This window comes from Neophocaena asiaeorientalis, unplaced genomic scaffold (genome assembly GCF_003031525.2).
Source record: "Neophocaena asiaeorientalis asiaeorientalis breed wild unplaced genomic scaffold, Neophocaena_asiaeorientalis_V1.1 scaffold62, whole genome shotgun sequence".
NCBI classification, from domain to species: Eukaryota; Metazoa; Chordata; class Mammalia; order Artiodactyla; family Phocoenidae; genus Neophocaena; species Neophocaena asiaeorientalis.
This window is the reverse complement of record NW_020175191.1, coordinates 7,561,395-7,577,549: the sequence shown is the minus strand read 5'-3', so window position 1 is coordinate 7,577,549 and position 16,155 is coordinate 7,561,395. Positions and strand designations below refer to the sequence as shown.

Sequence of the window (16,155 nt, the reverse complement as noted above, 5' to 3'; positions counted from 1 at the left end):
TCCTCCATCCCTGCCCTTCACCTCATTCGCCATGTGTGTGTTTGAACAGTAACAATGAAGGAGTGGACCTCTTTGTGTCAGAAATGGCAGACTTTTTCCGAAAAAGGCATGAATATATCTGTATGGAGCTGATAAGTATTCAGATTAGTTTGTGAAATTATTTTACAGGGAAGAAGCCCCCCAAAACTTTCCCTGTACTCACAGCCTCCTCTGTGAACTATATTCTTTCAGAGATCCAAAGCCAGAGAGAGGAAGAGATTAGGAGGAAGTCACTGAGAATACTACTTAAATAAGTGATAAATTCCCTCCTGAGAGGCGGGCATTCATATTGTTTTGGGAACAAAAGGCAGCTGTTAGAGTTTTTTGGTTATCTTTTAGAAATTTTTTATATACACCTTTAGTTCAAGATTTAGGCTATTTTCCAAAAATTGTACTTAATAGAACTTAATAGAAGTTCTAATAACCTAATAGAACTAAAGATTTATAAGGGAACTTGGATAATAAACTCAACTTGAGCCATCTCAAGAAAAGGGCTATTTAAGCTCCTGTTTTCAGTGGAGAGCCTTAATTCCCACTCAGACTAACAGGGTATATGGTGTACTTGTATTACAGTTGAACAGGGATTTGCAAAGTTGAAAGGTCTCCTGCTTTAGGAAACAGGGGCCCTTTATTTCTGGCGGTCTCACCCATTTCTCCCCTTTCTTCCCATGTTCATAATTCTGCTTAGCCTCCTGGGGTGTGAGAGATAATCTTATACCTCAGGATGATTCTTAAGGTGGCCTTGACCTGTGTTCTACCAGGCAGAGCATAGTGTGAGGTTGGGAGGGGATTTTGCAACACAGGTGTTCATGGTATTCAAGGCACCTGCACCAGGGTCTGAAGATATGCCCTTTCTCACACAAAAAAAATATCAAATAGGAGTTTGAGAGAGGCACAGGAAAGACCTAATTATGGCATAAATGAAGAAGAGCCACACTGTTAGAAATTATGTAGAAAAATGTATGAAAATATGTAGAAATATGTAGAAAATATATAGAAATTATGTAGAAAAACGCATGATTTTTAAAAGAAATGTTAGATCAGAGATGATCTGATTAGTGAAATGGTGAGATGGTGTGGAGAAATCTTAATAATGGACATAGGTTTTGAGCAGGTCTCTGAAGCAAGGATCGACGAAAGGAAAATTAATTAGAGACATTATCAGATGGGAAAATGTGATGATGAAAATGGAGATTAGAAAGAAGATATTTATATAGGGAAGAGTAGACACGAATGTGGAAATAATCTGGAGTGCTTAAGTTATGGATGTCGGAGGAGTAAGACGGGTGGTAGGAGTGGGGCAGACAAGTAGGTCATAGATTCTAAGGATTTGAGGGGCTGGGCCCTAAAGCTAGTTTCTGAGCAGAAGAGTGACATGATCAAAATTATACTTGAGAAGGATCATTCTTTCAGTGAGCAATTTTCTGGCTACCCTTAATGGAGAGGTGTGGACAGGATGCTGGGGTAATTGAGATGATAGAGCTGACTGAATGGCTACCGGTCTTGGGGCAAGACTTCGTAGAATACTTTCAGTTAAGTGATAGTCTATGTTTTGATAAAGGATCTAGGTAAAGATAGAAATACAGTTGTAGATGATGCAAAACTCGGGGAAATTTCTATATTTGCAGACAAACTTGGGGCAGGTCAGTTAGCTTTGGTGTCCTTTTCAGTGCAATAGGGGTTCAGACCAGTTGACTTCTGAGGTTTGATGCAGTGCTGAAATTCTGTGATTATATGAATAAAGTGTAAAAGTTATCTCAATCAAGGAAACTTGGGGTAAAGACTCAACATGGTGAATTTAAAAGAAAGAAATTACAGGTCCAATTATTGGGTTCAAAAAACAAGTTGTACTAATATAGGATGGGAGGAAATATGGCATAAAAGTAGTTCATGTGAAAAAAAATATGGACTTTTTAACTGACTGGATTTTGTGACCTCTAAAAAAGTGAACACCACTTTAGGCTGCAATATTAGAAACAACGGTGTCCAGATCACAGGAGGTGATGGTCCAGCTCTATGCTGTAGTGGTAAGAACATATGTATCAGGTGTTTTTTTTTTCCATTTTGGGCCCTACCTTTTAAAGAGGTTTTTGATGAACTAGAATCATCTAGCTGGGGCTAGGCAGGATAGCCCAGTTTTGAAGTACATGGGCTCTGGAGTCATACCTGGATTTGAATCCTGCTTCTGATATATTGTAGCTCTGAAATCTTCATCTTTCTAAGCTTCAAGGTCCTCGTATACAGAATGGAGATCATAATATAACATAACTGTTACAGGGAGTAATAAAAATAAAATGCTTAGCAAATACATAATACATAGTAAGTGCTTCAAAAATGTTGGTCACTGTTATTATTATTACTATTGTTATCTTAAGCATCAGAAAGCTACTAAAATGGTGAGGAAGTCTGGAGTAGTCCAAAGCATTGAATCCTGGAAAAAAGAAAATAAAGAGTCAACATAGCTATCTTTAAATTCTTTTTTTTTTTATATATAAAAATTTATTTATTTATTTTTGGCTGCATTGGGTCTTTGTTGCTGTGCACGGGCTTTCTCTAGTTGCGGCGAGCGGGGGCTACTCTTCGTTGTGGTGTGTGGGCTTCTCATTGTGGTGGCTTCTCTTGTTGCGGAGCACGGGCTCTAGGTGCACAGGATTCAGTAGTTGTGGCACGTGGCCTCAGTAGTTGTGGCTCACGGCCTCTAGAGCACAGTCTCAGTAGTTGTGGCTCACGGGCTTAGTTGCTCCGTAGCATGTGGGATCTTCCCAGACCAGGGCTCGAACCCGTGTCCCCTGCATTGGCAGGCGGATTCTTAACCACTGCGCCACCAGGGAAGTCCAGTCTTTAAATTCTTGAAGGGCCACATGTAATAGAAGAGGAAGGCTTGTTCCGTTTTGTTCTAGAAGACAGGCATAGCCAGCAGGTGGAAATTGTAGGGAGGCAGAATTATTTTTTTTAAATAAGATATAACTCACATACTATTTAAAAATTTTTAATTAAAAAATTTTTATTGAAGTATAGTTGACTTGCAATGTTGTGTTAGTTTCTGGTGTACAGCAAAGTGATTCAGTTTTTTATACACACACACGCATATATATATATACTTTTACATTATGGCTTATTATAGGATATTGAATATAGTTCCCTGTGCTACACAGTAGGACCTTACTGTTTATTTTATATACAGTAGTTTGTATCTGTTAATCCTATATTCCTAATTTGTCCTTTGCCCATTCTCTTTCCCCTTTGGTAACCATAAGTTTTCTATGTCTGTGAGTCTGTTTCTGTTTTGTAAATAAGTTCATTTGTATCATATTTTAGATTCCACATATAAGTGATATCATATGGTATTTGTCTTTCTCTTTCTGACTTACTTCACTTAGTAGGATAATCTCTAGGTCCTTCCATGTTGCTGCAAAATGGCATTATTTCATTCTTTTTTATGGCTGAGTAATATTCCTGTGTGTGTGTGTGTGTGTGTGTGTGTGTGTGTGTATACATATATATCACATCTTCTTTATCCATTCATCTGTTGATGGGCGTGGACAGGTTGCTTCCATGTCTTGGCTATTGTAAACGGTGCTGCTGTGAACATTGGGGTGTATGTATCTTTTCAAATTAAAGAGTTTTGTCTAGATATTGATATATGCCCAGGAGTGGGATTGCTGTATCATATGGTAACTCTATTTTTAGTTTTTTTAGGGAACTTCCATACTGTTTCCCATAGTGGCTGCACCAATTTACATTCCCACCAACAGTAATTCACATACTATTAAATTCACCCTTTTGAAGTGTACAGTTCAGTGGTTTTTAGTATATTCACAGTTAAGTGTAACCATCAACATTATCTAATTTTAAAACATTTCTATTACCTTTCAAAGGAACTCTCTACTCCTTAGTAGTCCCTCTTCAGTTCCCCCTCTTCCCAGCCCCTGGCAACACTAATCTACTTTCTATCTGTATAGATTTGCCTATTCTTGACATTTCACAAAAATGAAATCATACAATATGTGGCCCTTTGTGTCTAGCTTCTTTCACTTAGCATGGTATTTTCAAGGTTCATCTGTGTCACAGCATGTATCAAATCTTCATTCCTTTTTATGGCAAATGATATTTCATTCTATGGATATGCCACATGTTATTTATCCATTCATCAGCTATGGACATTTGGGTTGTTTCTACTTTTCGTTATTATGAATAATACTGCTCTGAACATTCTTTACAGATTTTTGGTGGACTTATGTTTTATCCCTCTTGGTATACACATACCTAGGAAGGAAGGTAGAATTTGAAGACATCAGAAAGAAAGAGCTTCCTGACATGGGGATCCACCCACACTGAAGAGAGTTCTATTGTTAAAGTAGTGAGCCAGTAATTTTATTTTACTTAACAAATACATGGCGTTTACTATGTGCTACCTACTGTTCTAAGTGCTTTACGATTATTTAAAACCCTACAAGGTAGGCACTGTTATTAAATTTATTTTACAACAAGGAGGCTTAGTAACTTGCTCAGGATCACTCATAGAGTACATGGGATTGAAATCCAGGTGATCTGGTTCTAGTATCTGTGCTTTTAATAATAGGAACAAAATAACTTCAAGTATTTATTAAATTCTATTTCTCAGACACCATGCTTAACTACTTTTATTCAAGTAGAGGCTGTGGTCATCTTTTAGGGATATTTTAGAAAGAATTATCTCTTTGGGTAGAAATTACCTTAGGGTATCTTTAATCCCAAGGTTCCGTTATTACAAGGATGGATGGAAGTGGGGAAAAGGACAGCAACAAGATGTCTGGCCTGAGGCTTTTAAGATGATCAGAATTTTTTATCAGAAAGGGAACAGTGCGTGTGAATGATGAGTACTGTAGGAATTCAGTTAACAAGACATGAGAACATGTTCATAAGTTATATATAATGTAAAATGATTAACCGAAAATGACTTTTGAGATTGTAAATGGAAGCCTTAGGAAAATGGAGGAATTAAAGTTTCATGGAAATATAATCCTACTTTTGAAATGTTTAGTGTCAAGTATTGGCAGGATATATTAGGGTAAGTAGATGACTTTTAGTAAACTGAACATATGGAACTGGAGCTGTATACATGAAGGTAGTTGCTTAAAACAAAATGAACAATAGCAAAAATAACAAATGCCTAAGAGAGAAAAGAGTAGTCCAGCCCAGACTTAAGCCTCAAGTGGCCATAAATTGATGGGGAAGAAGGAGAAGAGGATTCAGCAGTCTAGACTAAGAATTTACCAAGCTTTGAGATACAGAGGGAGTCGTAAAAGCCAAATGTAAAACAAGTGGAGTGATGGAGGCATGGTCAGCAGTACCTCCTATAAGAGAAAGAATTTCCTTATGAAGAAATCTCAGATGAGACCATTGAACTTGACAAGTGGAAAGTCATTGCTCTTAGGACAGAGTTTCTTGGCAATAAGTAGAATGAAAGTTTTACTGCAAAGGAAAAAATTAAAAAATGGAAAAGAAAGGGAAAATAGCTGTAAAATTAGGCTATAGTTATAGAAGTTTATTTGTGAAGGAAGAATTTGGAAAGGGAAATGAGGCTTAGTGAAAAATGTAGGTTAAAAGAGACTTGTAGGGCTTCCCTGGTGGCGCAGTGGTTGAGAGTCCGCCTGCCGATGCAGGGGATACGGGTTCGTGCCCCGGTCCGGGAAGATCCCACATGCCGCAGAGCGGCTGGGCCCGTGAGCCATGGCTGCTGAGCCTGTGCGTCCGGAGCCTGTGCTCCGCAACGGGAGAGGCCACAACAGTGAGAGGCCCGCGTACCGCAAAAAAAAAAAAAAAAAAAAAAAAAAAAAAAGAGACTTTTACATGTTTTAAGGTAAAGGAATAGGTGATGTCTAGCCCTCTAGAACATTTTAAATAAGAAAGTCTTTATACCAACAATGGGTCTAGTTTCCCATAAAAATAAGACGTGTTCCTGTACATGGACTTCAGAAGAATAAATCAGTTGTACATCATATCTAAGTATTATGTCATTTAGAGTAAAACCCTAAATCATTCTTTGCAGTGGCCTGAAGACCCCTCATGATCTGTCTCCCAGTTATAGCTGTAATCTATTTTCTGCTACTTTTTCTTTTTAATCCCTTTGGTGGAGCCACAGAGGTCTCCTGGCTATTCCTCAAACATGCCAGGACTGTTTCCTATTTAAGGGCCTTTGCATTTGCTGTTCTCTCTGCCTTGAACATGCTTTCCCTAGATACCTGCATGGCTAGTCCCTCACCTCATTCACGTTCTGACTCAAATGTGCCTTTCAGTGAGGCCTTTTCTGCTTTTCCTATTTGTAACTGAAATACCTCACTTATCCACCTCCATTATCCCCAGTTCATTCCCTTCCTGTGCCCCTTTCTTGTTTTATTATTTTACATAGCACTTAATGTCACATAACAAATTATGTATTTTACTTATTAATTTTGCTTTTTGTCTTCTCCTACTAGAATTTAAACTCCACAAGTTCAAGGATTTTCCTAGCATTAGAACAATGCTTGGCACTTAGTAAATGCTTGTTGCATGAATGAATGAGTGTAACATTCTTTGTGGAAACTGATATGAGAATGTTCTTCTTCATCATCAACATCATTATTAATAAGCATGTTGGATGCTATGCATAGAATTAGGCTTCAGATATTCTATCAGTCAGGAGTTGGCAAACTTTTTCTATAAAGCACCGGATAGTAAACACTTTTTCGAGCCACATCGTTTCATCACAACTACTCAACCCTGTTATTGTAGTGCGAAAGTAGCCATAGACAATCCCTCCATGCACGAGTATGGTTGCGTTCCAATAAGACTTTATGTATGGACCCTGAAATTTGAATTTTACATAATTTTCAAATGTCGTAAGATATTATTGTTTTTTTTAAAATTTTTTTCCCTCAACCATTTAAAAATGTAAGAACCGTTCTTAGCTCTCCAGCCATAAAAAATAAGCAGTGGGTCAGAGTAGACCCACAAGGTGTAGTTACCACCTCTATTTTTACTGGTTTCTTAAACATACCTTAGTTGAAACTTATTTTTTCCTACTGGTAGGAAGCAACAATGTAGATTAAACCTTAGTAATAGATAATTCAGGAATACGTTTGTTTGGCTTCAGAATCTTGCATATTGTTTTCATCTTTGTTTTCCTGGGAACCTTATGTTTTCATTACATGTTTATGAAGCTCATTTTTGAATGAGTTTGCATTCTCCGAGCAGATGCCATATGATAGTGTTGGGGAGGTGGTGGAAGCAAAGCTGGGCAAAGCCCACCCAGGTTTAAAAGTTTGCCATTATTTACAAGGCAAAGAATTCCCGTGTGGGAGAATCGAGAGGTGTTAGCCAGGCTTAATGCCCAGAGGACTGTCACTGTGAATGAGAATTGTGTCACAGTTTCTAACGTCATCCATAACAGATATCTTGAATAAGTTGCAAATGCTTTTAATAATATAGCTCAGGGTTAATTTTACCTATGCTACGTTGGCAATTTTTGCTCCTTTACTTAAAAAATAATCAGCAAATAACCTATTCTATTATAAAATCAAGCTGTGATTCGAATAAAGCATTATATTTTTCCTCAATAAGTACAAAGAGAGAAAAAATGTTTTTCATCTGCAAAACTTCTACATATTTATAAAGTTTTTCACATACTTGATTTTGTTCAATTCTTAAAATAGCTTCACGATGCCGGTAGCTTTATTAACTATTTAAAATGTGAGAGAGCTGATAGTGAAGTTAAGTATTGGATTGGTCAGAAAGTTCCTTTGGTTTTTTAAGTAAAAATAAAAGACACATTTTTTATTTTCACCAAGAACTTTATTGAACAGCATATTCACCCTTTTGTTCCACTACCTTCTGTCATTTTTCAGGGAACTTTATAATTCCATCTTCCCAAAACTTTTTATCTTTTTGAGCAAAGAACTGTGCCAGGTGCCTTTTACAGTCTTCCAGGGAATTGAAAATTTTTCAATTAAGACAGTTTTGTAAAGACGGAAATAATTGGAAATCCAAAGGTGCAAAGTCTGGTGAACACAGCGGATGAATCAGAACTTCCCAGCCAAGCTGTAACAGTTTTTGCCTGGTCATCAAAGAAGCAGGCAGTGTTGTGTTATCCTGATGGAAGATTATGCATTTTCTGTTGACTAATTTGGGATACTTTTTTTTTTTTTCTTCCCCCCCCCCCACCCCGGTACGCGGGCCTCTCACTGTTGTGGCCTCTCTCGTTGCGGAGCACAGGCTCCGGATGCGCAGGCTCACGGGCCCAGCCGCACCGCGGCATGTGGGATCTTCCCGGACCTGGGCACAAACCCGTGTCCCTTGCATCGGCAGGCGGACTCTCAACCACTGCGCCACCAGGGAAGCCCCGGGAAGCCCCTCGGGATGCTTTTTGTTGAGTGCTGCTTTCAGTTGGTCTGATTGAGAGCAGTACTTGGAATTAATCGTTTGGTTTTCTGGAAGGAGCTCATAATAGAGGACTTCCTTCCAATCCCACCATATACACAACATCACCTTCTTTGGATGAAGACCGGCCTTTGGTGTGGTTGGTGGTGGTTCCTTTCACTTGCCCCATGATCTCTCCCGTTCCACATTATTGTACAGTATCCACTTTTCATCGCCCATCACAATTTGTTTTAAAAACGGAATGTTTTCATTACGTTTAAGTAGAGAATCACATGTGGAAATACTGTCACGAAGGTTTTTTTTCACTTAACTTACGTGGAACCCAAACATCAAAGCGATTCACATAACCAAGCTGGTGCAAATGATTTTCAATGCTTGATTTGGATATTTTGAGTATGTCGGCTGTCTCCTGCGTGGTAGAACATTGATTGTTCTCAATTAATGTCTCTATTTGATCACTTTCAACTCCAACTAGTCTACCTGACCATGGGGCATCGTCCAGCGAGAAATCTCCAGCATGAAACTTTGCAAACCACTTCTGACATGTTCAGTCAGTCACAGCACCTTCTCCATGCACTGCACAAATCTTCTTTTTCTTTTGCGTTTCTGTTGTGTTTTTACCTTTCTTGAAATAATAAAGCATAATATGCCGAAAATGTTGCCTTTTTGTTCCATCTTCAGTATTAAAATGGCTACACAAAAATTCACCAATTTTGATAAGTTTTTTAAAAAGTGTACACTGATATGACAGGTGTCACAATATAGTCTAACAAGATTGTTTTGAATGAAGTTAAAGACAACTAAGTGCTACTAGAGCCATCTTATGGAAAATAACTGAACGAACCTTTTGGCCAACCCAATAACTTGTCCAAGGTCATAGCACGAGGACTCCAAATGGGCCTCCTCACCGTATGAGGTGCAGACTCCTCACTGGAAACTTCAGCCAGTCTTTGCTTTCACTGCTGTGCCCTCTCCTCATTGCCTCTTATTCTCTAGCTTCATCTGTTCATGAGGATGCTCAGAGCTCCAGCTGCTCCTGGCTCTGCCACTCTTACTGTTCCGAGCTCTGGGAAAAGGTGAGGAGGCTGGGGTCAGTTACATCATTGCCACTGTAGGTAGCTACTTACTAGCTCTGTTTCCTCCTCCAGCCATTTTAGTTACTGTGTAATTCATCTGGGCATGTACTGTCTTAGTTCCCAAATATCTGGTTCTCCTTTTCTCAAAACTGTGACCTCTAAAGACCTCACCTGGTCAACCAGTGGCTAATAAAACATCATGGATATGGTTGGCAAAGACAAGAAGGAGTGAGACGGGACCCCAGTGCTTCAAGTCTGGGTGATTGGGAGGGTCAGAACATAGTGATTGAGCATCGGAAGATGTGATAGGATTTAAACACATTGGTTTAAATGTGTTATCTTCGAGGTAATGGTGGAACAGCCTTGCAGTTAGTTTTCTATCCTCCAAAAAGTAAAATGGAGAAAGAGGTTGAACCAAAGTATCTGGATTGCAGCCAAATGGCAAGATTTATAGTTAGAATCAAAGACTTTGTGTTCCATTTAAATGCTTCTTAGAGGTCTCATTTGAACAACCTCTTCATTATGAAAATGGAGACTTTCCATGCCTTTTTATGGTGTTTAGAGAAAGCTGTCGTAAATATTACACACAATTTGGGATGGTTGTGTATCTTAGGAATCAATGGATGGCATATAAAAAGATTCCTCAACACAGTGTGTGGAAAATGTTATAGAATGTTATCCTTGAATTGTTTTCCCTTCTTCACTTTGGTGTTTTTATGGTACCTTAGATATTTTAAATGTTATTTTAATTATATTCTGTGCTTCTTTTTTTTTTTTTTTTTTGGTTAGGAAAGCTGCCTGCTACTAATATCTTAACAGATTTAAGTTTCTGAAAAGCCCCTTTGAACCCTTCCCCATTCCTGTACGTCCTTTTTCTTTATCACAGTCTCAACCCCTTGAACATAACCCAGAAGTCTAGGTATAGGCCAACTGATGTCTCAGTGGAAACAACAAAAGTAGAACTTATTGTTTCTCAATGCTTGAGAGAGATTTTATATATTTTAAATTGGAGAGGATAAGAGGCTCAGTCCATACATTATCATGTGAACGTCTTAATTCTATCAATTGACTTAGTCAAAATGAGAAAGTTAATGAATTTAAAGACAAGTATCAACAATGCTGCACAAAAAGGTGCTGTTACAGCATACCAGCCTGCATCTACATGAAAAAAGCTATGGCTGTATTTTGCCTCTGAATAAGGGTCATGTTGACTGGCCATGGCAGACCATGCTGGGTCACCCACCTGATATTCTGTCACCTGCCAAAACTCAAAAAGACATGAGAGTATGCAGTTAAGTACTCTAAACACTTCTTCTCCCAAAGTGAGTCAGTTTTACAGTTGTACCTTTGGGTTTCTCAATTTACAGTCTCGTGTTTTCTTGAATGGACTGCGTTATCTTGTAAGTTTTGGGACTTATAAGAAGTCAAGAGTTTTCATGGACTCCTCTCTTTTCCATACAGATGCCCAGAGGGATTCTTGGGAGAATATTGTCAACATCGAGACCCCTGTGAGAAGAACCGCTGCCAGAATGGTGGGACATGTGTGGCCCAGGCTATGTTGGGGAAAGCCACATGCCGATGTGCCCCGGGCTTCATAGGCGAGGACTGCCAGTACTCGACCACTCACCCCTGCTTTGGGTCTCACCCTTGCCTGAATGGAGGCAAGTGCCACGTGCTTAGCCGGGATACCTATGAGTGCACCTGCCAAGTCGGTTTTACAGGTAACAAATGGGACTCACGGCCATCCTTTCCCATTCTCAGCAGGTACTTTTATTTAGCATCTTTTAGATAACTGTCATCTGGTTCTTTAGGGTCCCCCCCAACTCTGGTACATGTTTAACATTGTGGTAAGGACTGGAATGTTCCAATCAACTATCCTTCAGTTCCTTTTGAAAGGGGAGAAAGAGAAAGAAAAAGGGTCAGATACTCAGAAGTAGTTGACTGCCTGAAGAATATATATCAGGATTGGGGATCAGAATTACTTCACTATCACCAGAAGAAAAGTTGTTCGTGTTACCGATAACTTATTCCTTGAAATCTCCTCTCCCCAGACATTCAGGGCATTGGCTTTTCGGGCTTTCTAAGCTGATTGTTCCATTTGCTTCTACATTGCCTTATCCTTGTCCTCATGCATTTAATTTTTGTGTTCTTTGGAATTCTGTTTTGAGTCATAGCACAGCTTTCCCCAGGGAATCTCGCTATCTCCAGTTGCTTCAACTCCCAGCATCTTCATGCCTTGCTGATGCCTCTCATGGTCATCCTTTTAGCTCCACCCCAACTCTGACATTCAGGCTCATATTTCTAACTATCCGTTGCATATTATCCTTAGAAATTCGACAGGTACCTCAAACTCAACAAGTTGATATCATAGTGGCACCAATGTACACTCAATACTCCAAACTAGAAACTCCCTCTCACTTCTCTGTACCCCACTTAGACTCAGTCACCCCGTCTAATCTCTGAGATACGTCTCACCTGTCTACCCCTCTCCATTTTCTCTTCTGCTCTGTGACCTCTAAAGACCTCTGTAGGTGAGGTCCAGGTCATCTTTCACCTGGACTCCTGCAGTTGTTTCCTACCTGGTTTCCTTGCCTTCACTTTCTCCCCCTCTTGTCCACCTGTCACATTACCATGGATCTTTAACATGAATGCAGATCTTCTCACAAACTCACCTGCTTACCACCCTAGTGACTTTTCATCGTCTGCAGAGTACAAACTCTTTTACATGGCTCACGTAGCCCTTACAGCAGTCTAGGCCTTACATCTTCTTATAGCCTCAGTTCCTCACACGCATCTAGCTCTAGTGACACCAGCGTTCTCATCATTTCCTGAAAGTGTCATGCTTCCTGTTGCCTCCATGCTTTTGCACACCACTTTGCCTGGAACGCCCTTTTCTACAATCGGGGATTGCCCAATGTTATTGTAAACTCTTAGTGACCCTTTCATGATTCCTTTACACAGTTAGTCTCTATGTTCTGTTAGTTTATGTGTCACATTTTCTTGTAATTAATTTTTACATGTCTCTCATCTGACTATATTGTGGGTTCTTCAAAGCTGGGTCTGAGCTTTATTCAGAATGAACCACATGTGTTTATGAAGGTAGACGAGAAAAGGAGAACTAGCCATCATTTTGTCCCCCACTATATCAACAATTCCTTAAATCTAATAAAAAATGAAAGACATATGCAGAAAACTAGACTGGACCGTTTAGTTTGGAATACTTGTTCTACTGGTTTTTCATTAAAAGGTGTTGTTACGGGTAGAAGATATATAGGATGATCCGTTATCTCCATCATGACTATGACAGCATTGATACTGTGGGTCACTGAAGAGATTTGGTGGTTAAGAGAATAATTTTTTCCTGATTGTCAGTTTCGAGTTGTTTGGCTCCACAAGGCAAAGGGAAGGCATATCTATTTAACACATTTTAATCCTGACTGGTGGAAATGACAGTAGTGCCTTCTTCAGAACTAAAATGTTACTCTGAAATAACCCTCAAATTAAAATGTATTCCTTTGCCATTAAAACAAACTCTTCTTGGTGGTCTGCAGGGTTCTGATCATCCTTACACATCTGCCACTTTTGTCTGTCACTTTAGGAACTGCCACAGGTCAAGCTCACCCTTTTGGTTTTGGGATAGCTCACTATACCACCTCATCAGACCGTATGAGCTCACCTCACTCATAGATAAAGAAACAGAGGCAGGAAGTTAGTGCTTGTACAAAACATATATGGGAAACCAAGGTCAGAGACCTTCTTGTTTCAGTTGTAGGCAAATACTCTGATATACACAGTTGTCAAAAGTAACCATTTTTATCTGTTCTCCATTGTAGGTAAGTACCTCTCAGAAGAAAAAGTAGGAAGAAAGATTGAGGTTCCTTCATTTTCTCTAGACTTAGCACTGTGAGATATACATGCTGTACCCAAATTTTTATTGCACCCTTTCCCTTTGATTTGATATTCTTGATAGGCAGAGAGCGCTTCTGTGTGCTCAAATGTCACCTCTCTCTCCCTTTTAGAGAAGCTGTCATGACTCTTACTTGCTTTTCTCTGGGGTCAAAGATTTGGGTGTTTATCTAGACAACCAATTGGAGTACTAACAAATTCAGGGGGTTCTCATATCTTTAGTTTTGACAAAAGCTTACACTAATGAAAACAAAAAACCACGTGAATACCAAATTTACTAGTAGCATGGGAGTATTTTTTTTCTCTCTCTTTCTACCTCAGAGAATCTGCTTTGATTCCTTTGAGTTATGCCTTGAGATTCAGTACTTTCTTCCTGCTTCTTTCTAGTACTTTCCTACCTGAGAGAGTCCACAAGATTTACCTTTCTAGACCTTTATTCTCATGACAGCTTCTAGTTATTTCCATATATAAGAAGCCAGAGAGTATATCTCCTTCAAACACATCCAGCAATATTTTTGTCAAGACCGCAATCAACAAAATGTTTCCCAGAATACGTGTGCATGTGTGTTGTGTTTAAGGGAAATAGAAGTCATATTGACTTGTTTCTATCATCTAAGAGGTCTATTTAGTCATAATTTATTTTGGAAAATATCGATACATTTTATTCATTCAAAAGACATGATTTGAGAGCCTACTACAGGGATCTGACCCCTGCCAGTGTGACAGGTGATATAAAAGGAAACAGCAAACTTGGGGTATATGTTTGCATGTGCAGGGGTGTGTGTGTGTGAGGGAGAGGGTGTGGGGATTTGGGGAGCTGAGGGGAGCATTAAGGATGACTTTACAGCAGTGGTGACTTATGAGTAGAGCTGTCAAGATAAGTTGAAGCCCATTAGGTAACCACAAAGGAAGATGGCCTTCCAAACAGAGGAGCAGCTTATGCAAAGACAAGGAGGTGTGAGACAGTAGGTGGATCCAGACCCTTCTGGATCCTGTGCTGCAGGGGTTGATGTAGGCTTCCTGCGACTAACCTACAGTCCCTCCCCCTCCCATGTGACCCACTGAGTGTTTGTGTGTCAGCTGAGGGCCCTGGAGAGTGCCCCTGTCAAGCGAACTTGAGGAAGCTCTGATACGGGCTTCCTGTAAAATTCAAAGAGCTTAGGGATTCTCCATGCAGTGGCTCCCTTATGTCACCCTTTGGGTGGGAGATGTGAGGTGGTGGGATGGGGCTGACCCTCATTTCTGTGGACAGTACTGAGTTCTGTTATCTTTCCTCTAGGTAAACTGTGCCAATGGACTGATACCTGTCTGTCTCAGCCCTGTGCAAATGGAAGTACCTGTACCACTGTGGCCAACCAGTTCTCCTGCACATGCCTCGCAGGCTTCACAGGGCAGAAGTGTGCAAGTGATGTCAATGAGTGTGATGTTCCAGGACAATGCCAGCACGGTGGCACCTGCCTCAACCTCCCGGGTTCCTATCAGTGCCAGTGCCCCCAGGGCTTCACAGGCCAGCACTGTGACAGTCCCTACGTGCCCTGTGCACCCTCCCCCTGTGTCAACGGAGGCACCTGCCGGCAGACTGGTGACTTCGCCTTTGAGTGCAACTGCCTTCCAGGTAAGGAGTCCCCCTAGTGTCCTGGGTTGGGGGATGCACCTCCAGCAGGAAGGAAGGGGATGGGTGTGGTTCAATTGTTCCTTTAAGAAGTATCCCTCCCAGGAGGGAAAAGGGGAAGTGAGAATTTTGTGTGGGGTGGTTTGCTGGTGAGAGAGGAGTTTTATGGGCCCATGTGGTCCGTAAACTGAGCAGGGGGTAGTTTAACATGTCAGGGTTTATGATGATGAGTGGCTTGGAAATTGTTTATTGTCCTTTTTGGAGGAACAGTGAGAAATAAGGGACACAGAGCTCTGGGAAAACGATAGACAAGTCTGTGGAATGGAAAGGAACACAATGAGAATTACACATTGAAAAATGTGTATGTATGATTAATAAAATGCTTTAAACTGAATTGACAATAATAATAGATGATCAGCTTTCCTATATGTTTCTACCTCTGATAGAATAATGGATTCTTTTACTATAGCTACCTAATTGTACCCACCTACCCTTCTGTGACTTTCACTGAGCTTCTGATCTTTAGAACCCTCTCCGTGTAGTCTCTCTGACTTTGGGGTAGCCCTGCCCAGACTTGAAGTTGGAGAATTTTGGAACTGGGGTGGCAGCGGTGCTCTGCTAGTCAGTGGACACTTTTTGATGAGCGCTGATAGACTATGTGTGGCACAGCCATACATAACCCCAAGGTGGAAGCAAAAAGAGGAGCAGTGTATGGGAGCTTGGGGCCCAGTGTTCTGTAGGACCGAAAAAGGAGCCAGGCTGGCGGATTCACGGAACTCCTTATAAAAATGATGAGGAGGCTGAAAACCGAGAATTTTGATTGGGAACAGAACACAAGCAGCTGGAGCAGATGAATTACTAGACAACAAAGATTCTGCTTTTTATACAAATAACCTTAGTGCAAAAACAAAAGAAGGAAAACTGTAGGGGGGAATAATGTGCTAATTAAGCAGAATTGCCTCAAAAAGAAGTTGTTTTAGCCACTCTTTTGGAGTAGGAATCTTAGATTCTGGTGTTGTGGATATGGTTCACATATAATGGGATCGTTTGTTTTATCTTTTGGGGATTAAAGGTCATATGTTGGTCCTCGGGATAAAAGCAAATGGTAATTTATTCATTTCATTC

At 40.2% G+C, this 16,155-nt stretch overlaps 1 protein-coding gene across 2 annotated transcripts in view; it reads left to right on the top strand.

The window, feature by feature from the left end:
- The window catches only part of NOTCH2 (notch receptor 2), a 175,311-nt gene that overhangs the window by 69,521 nt on the left and 89,635 nt on the right, over positions 1 to 16,155 (top strand). For both annotated transcript variants that reach the window (XM_024764784.1, XM_024764783.1), the window contains exons 3-4: positions 10,974 to 11,233; positions 14,698 to 15,033. In XM_024764784.1, the coding sequence (XP_024620552.1) occupies positions 10,974 to 11,233; positions 14,698 to 15,033 (596 nt within the window). The remainder of the gene's footprint in view (positions 1 to 10,973; positions 11,234 to 14,697; positions 15,034 to 16,155) is intronic.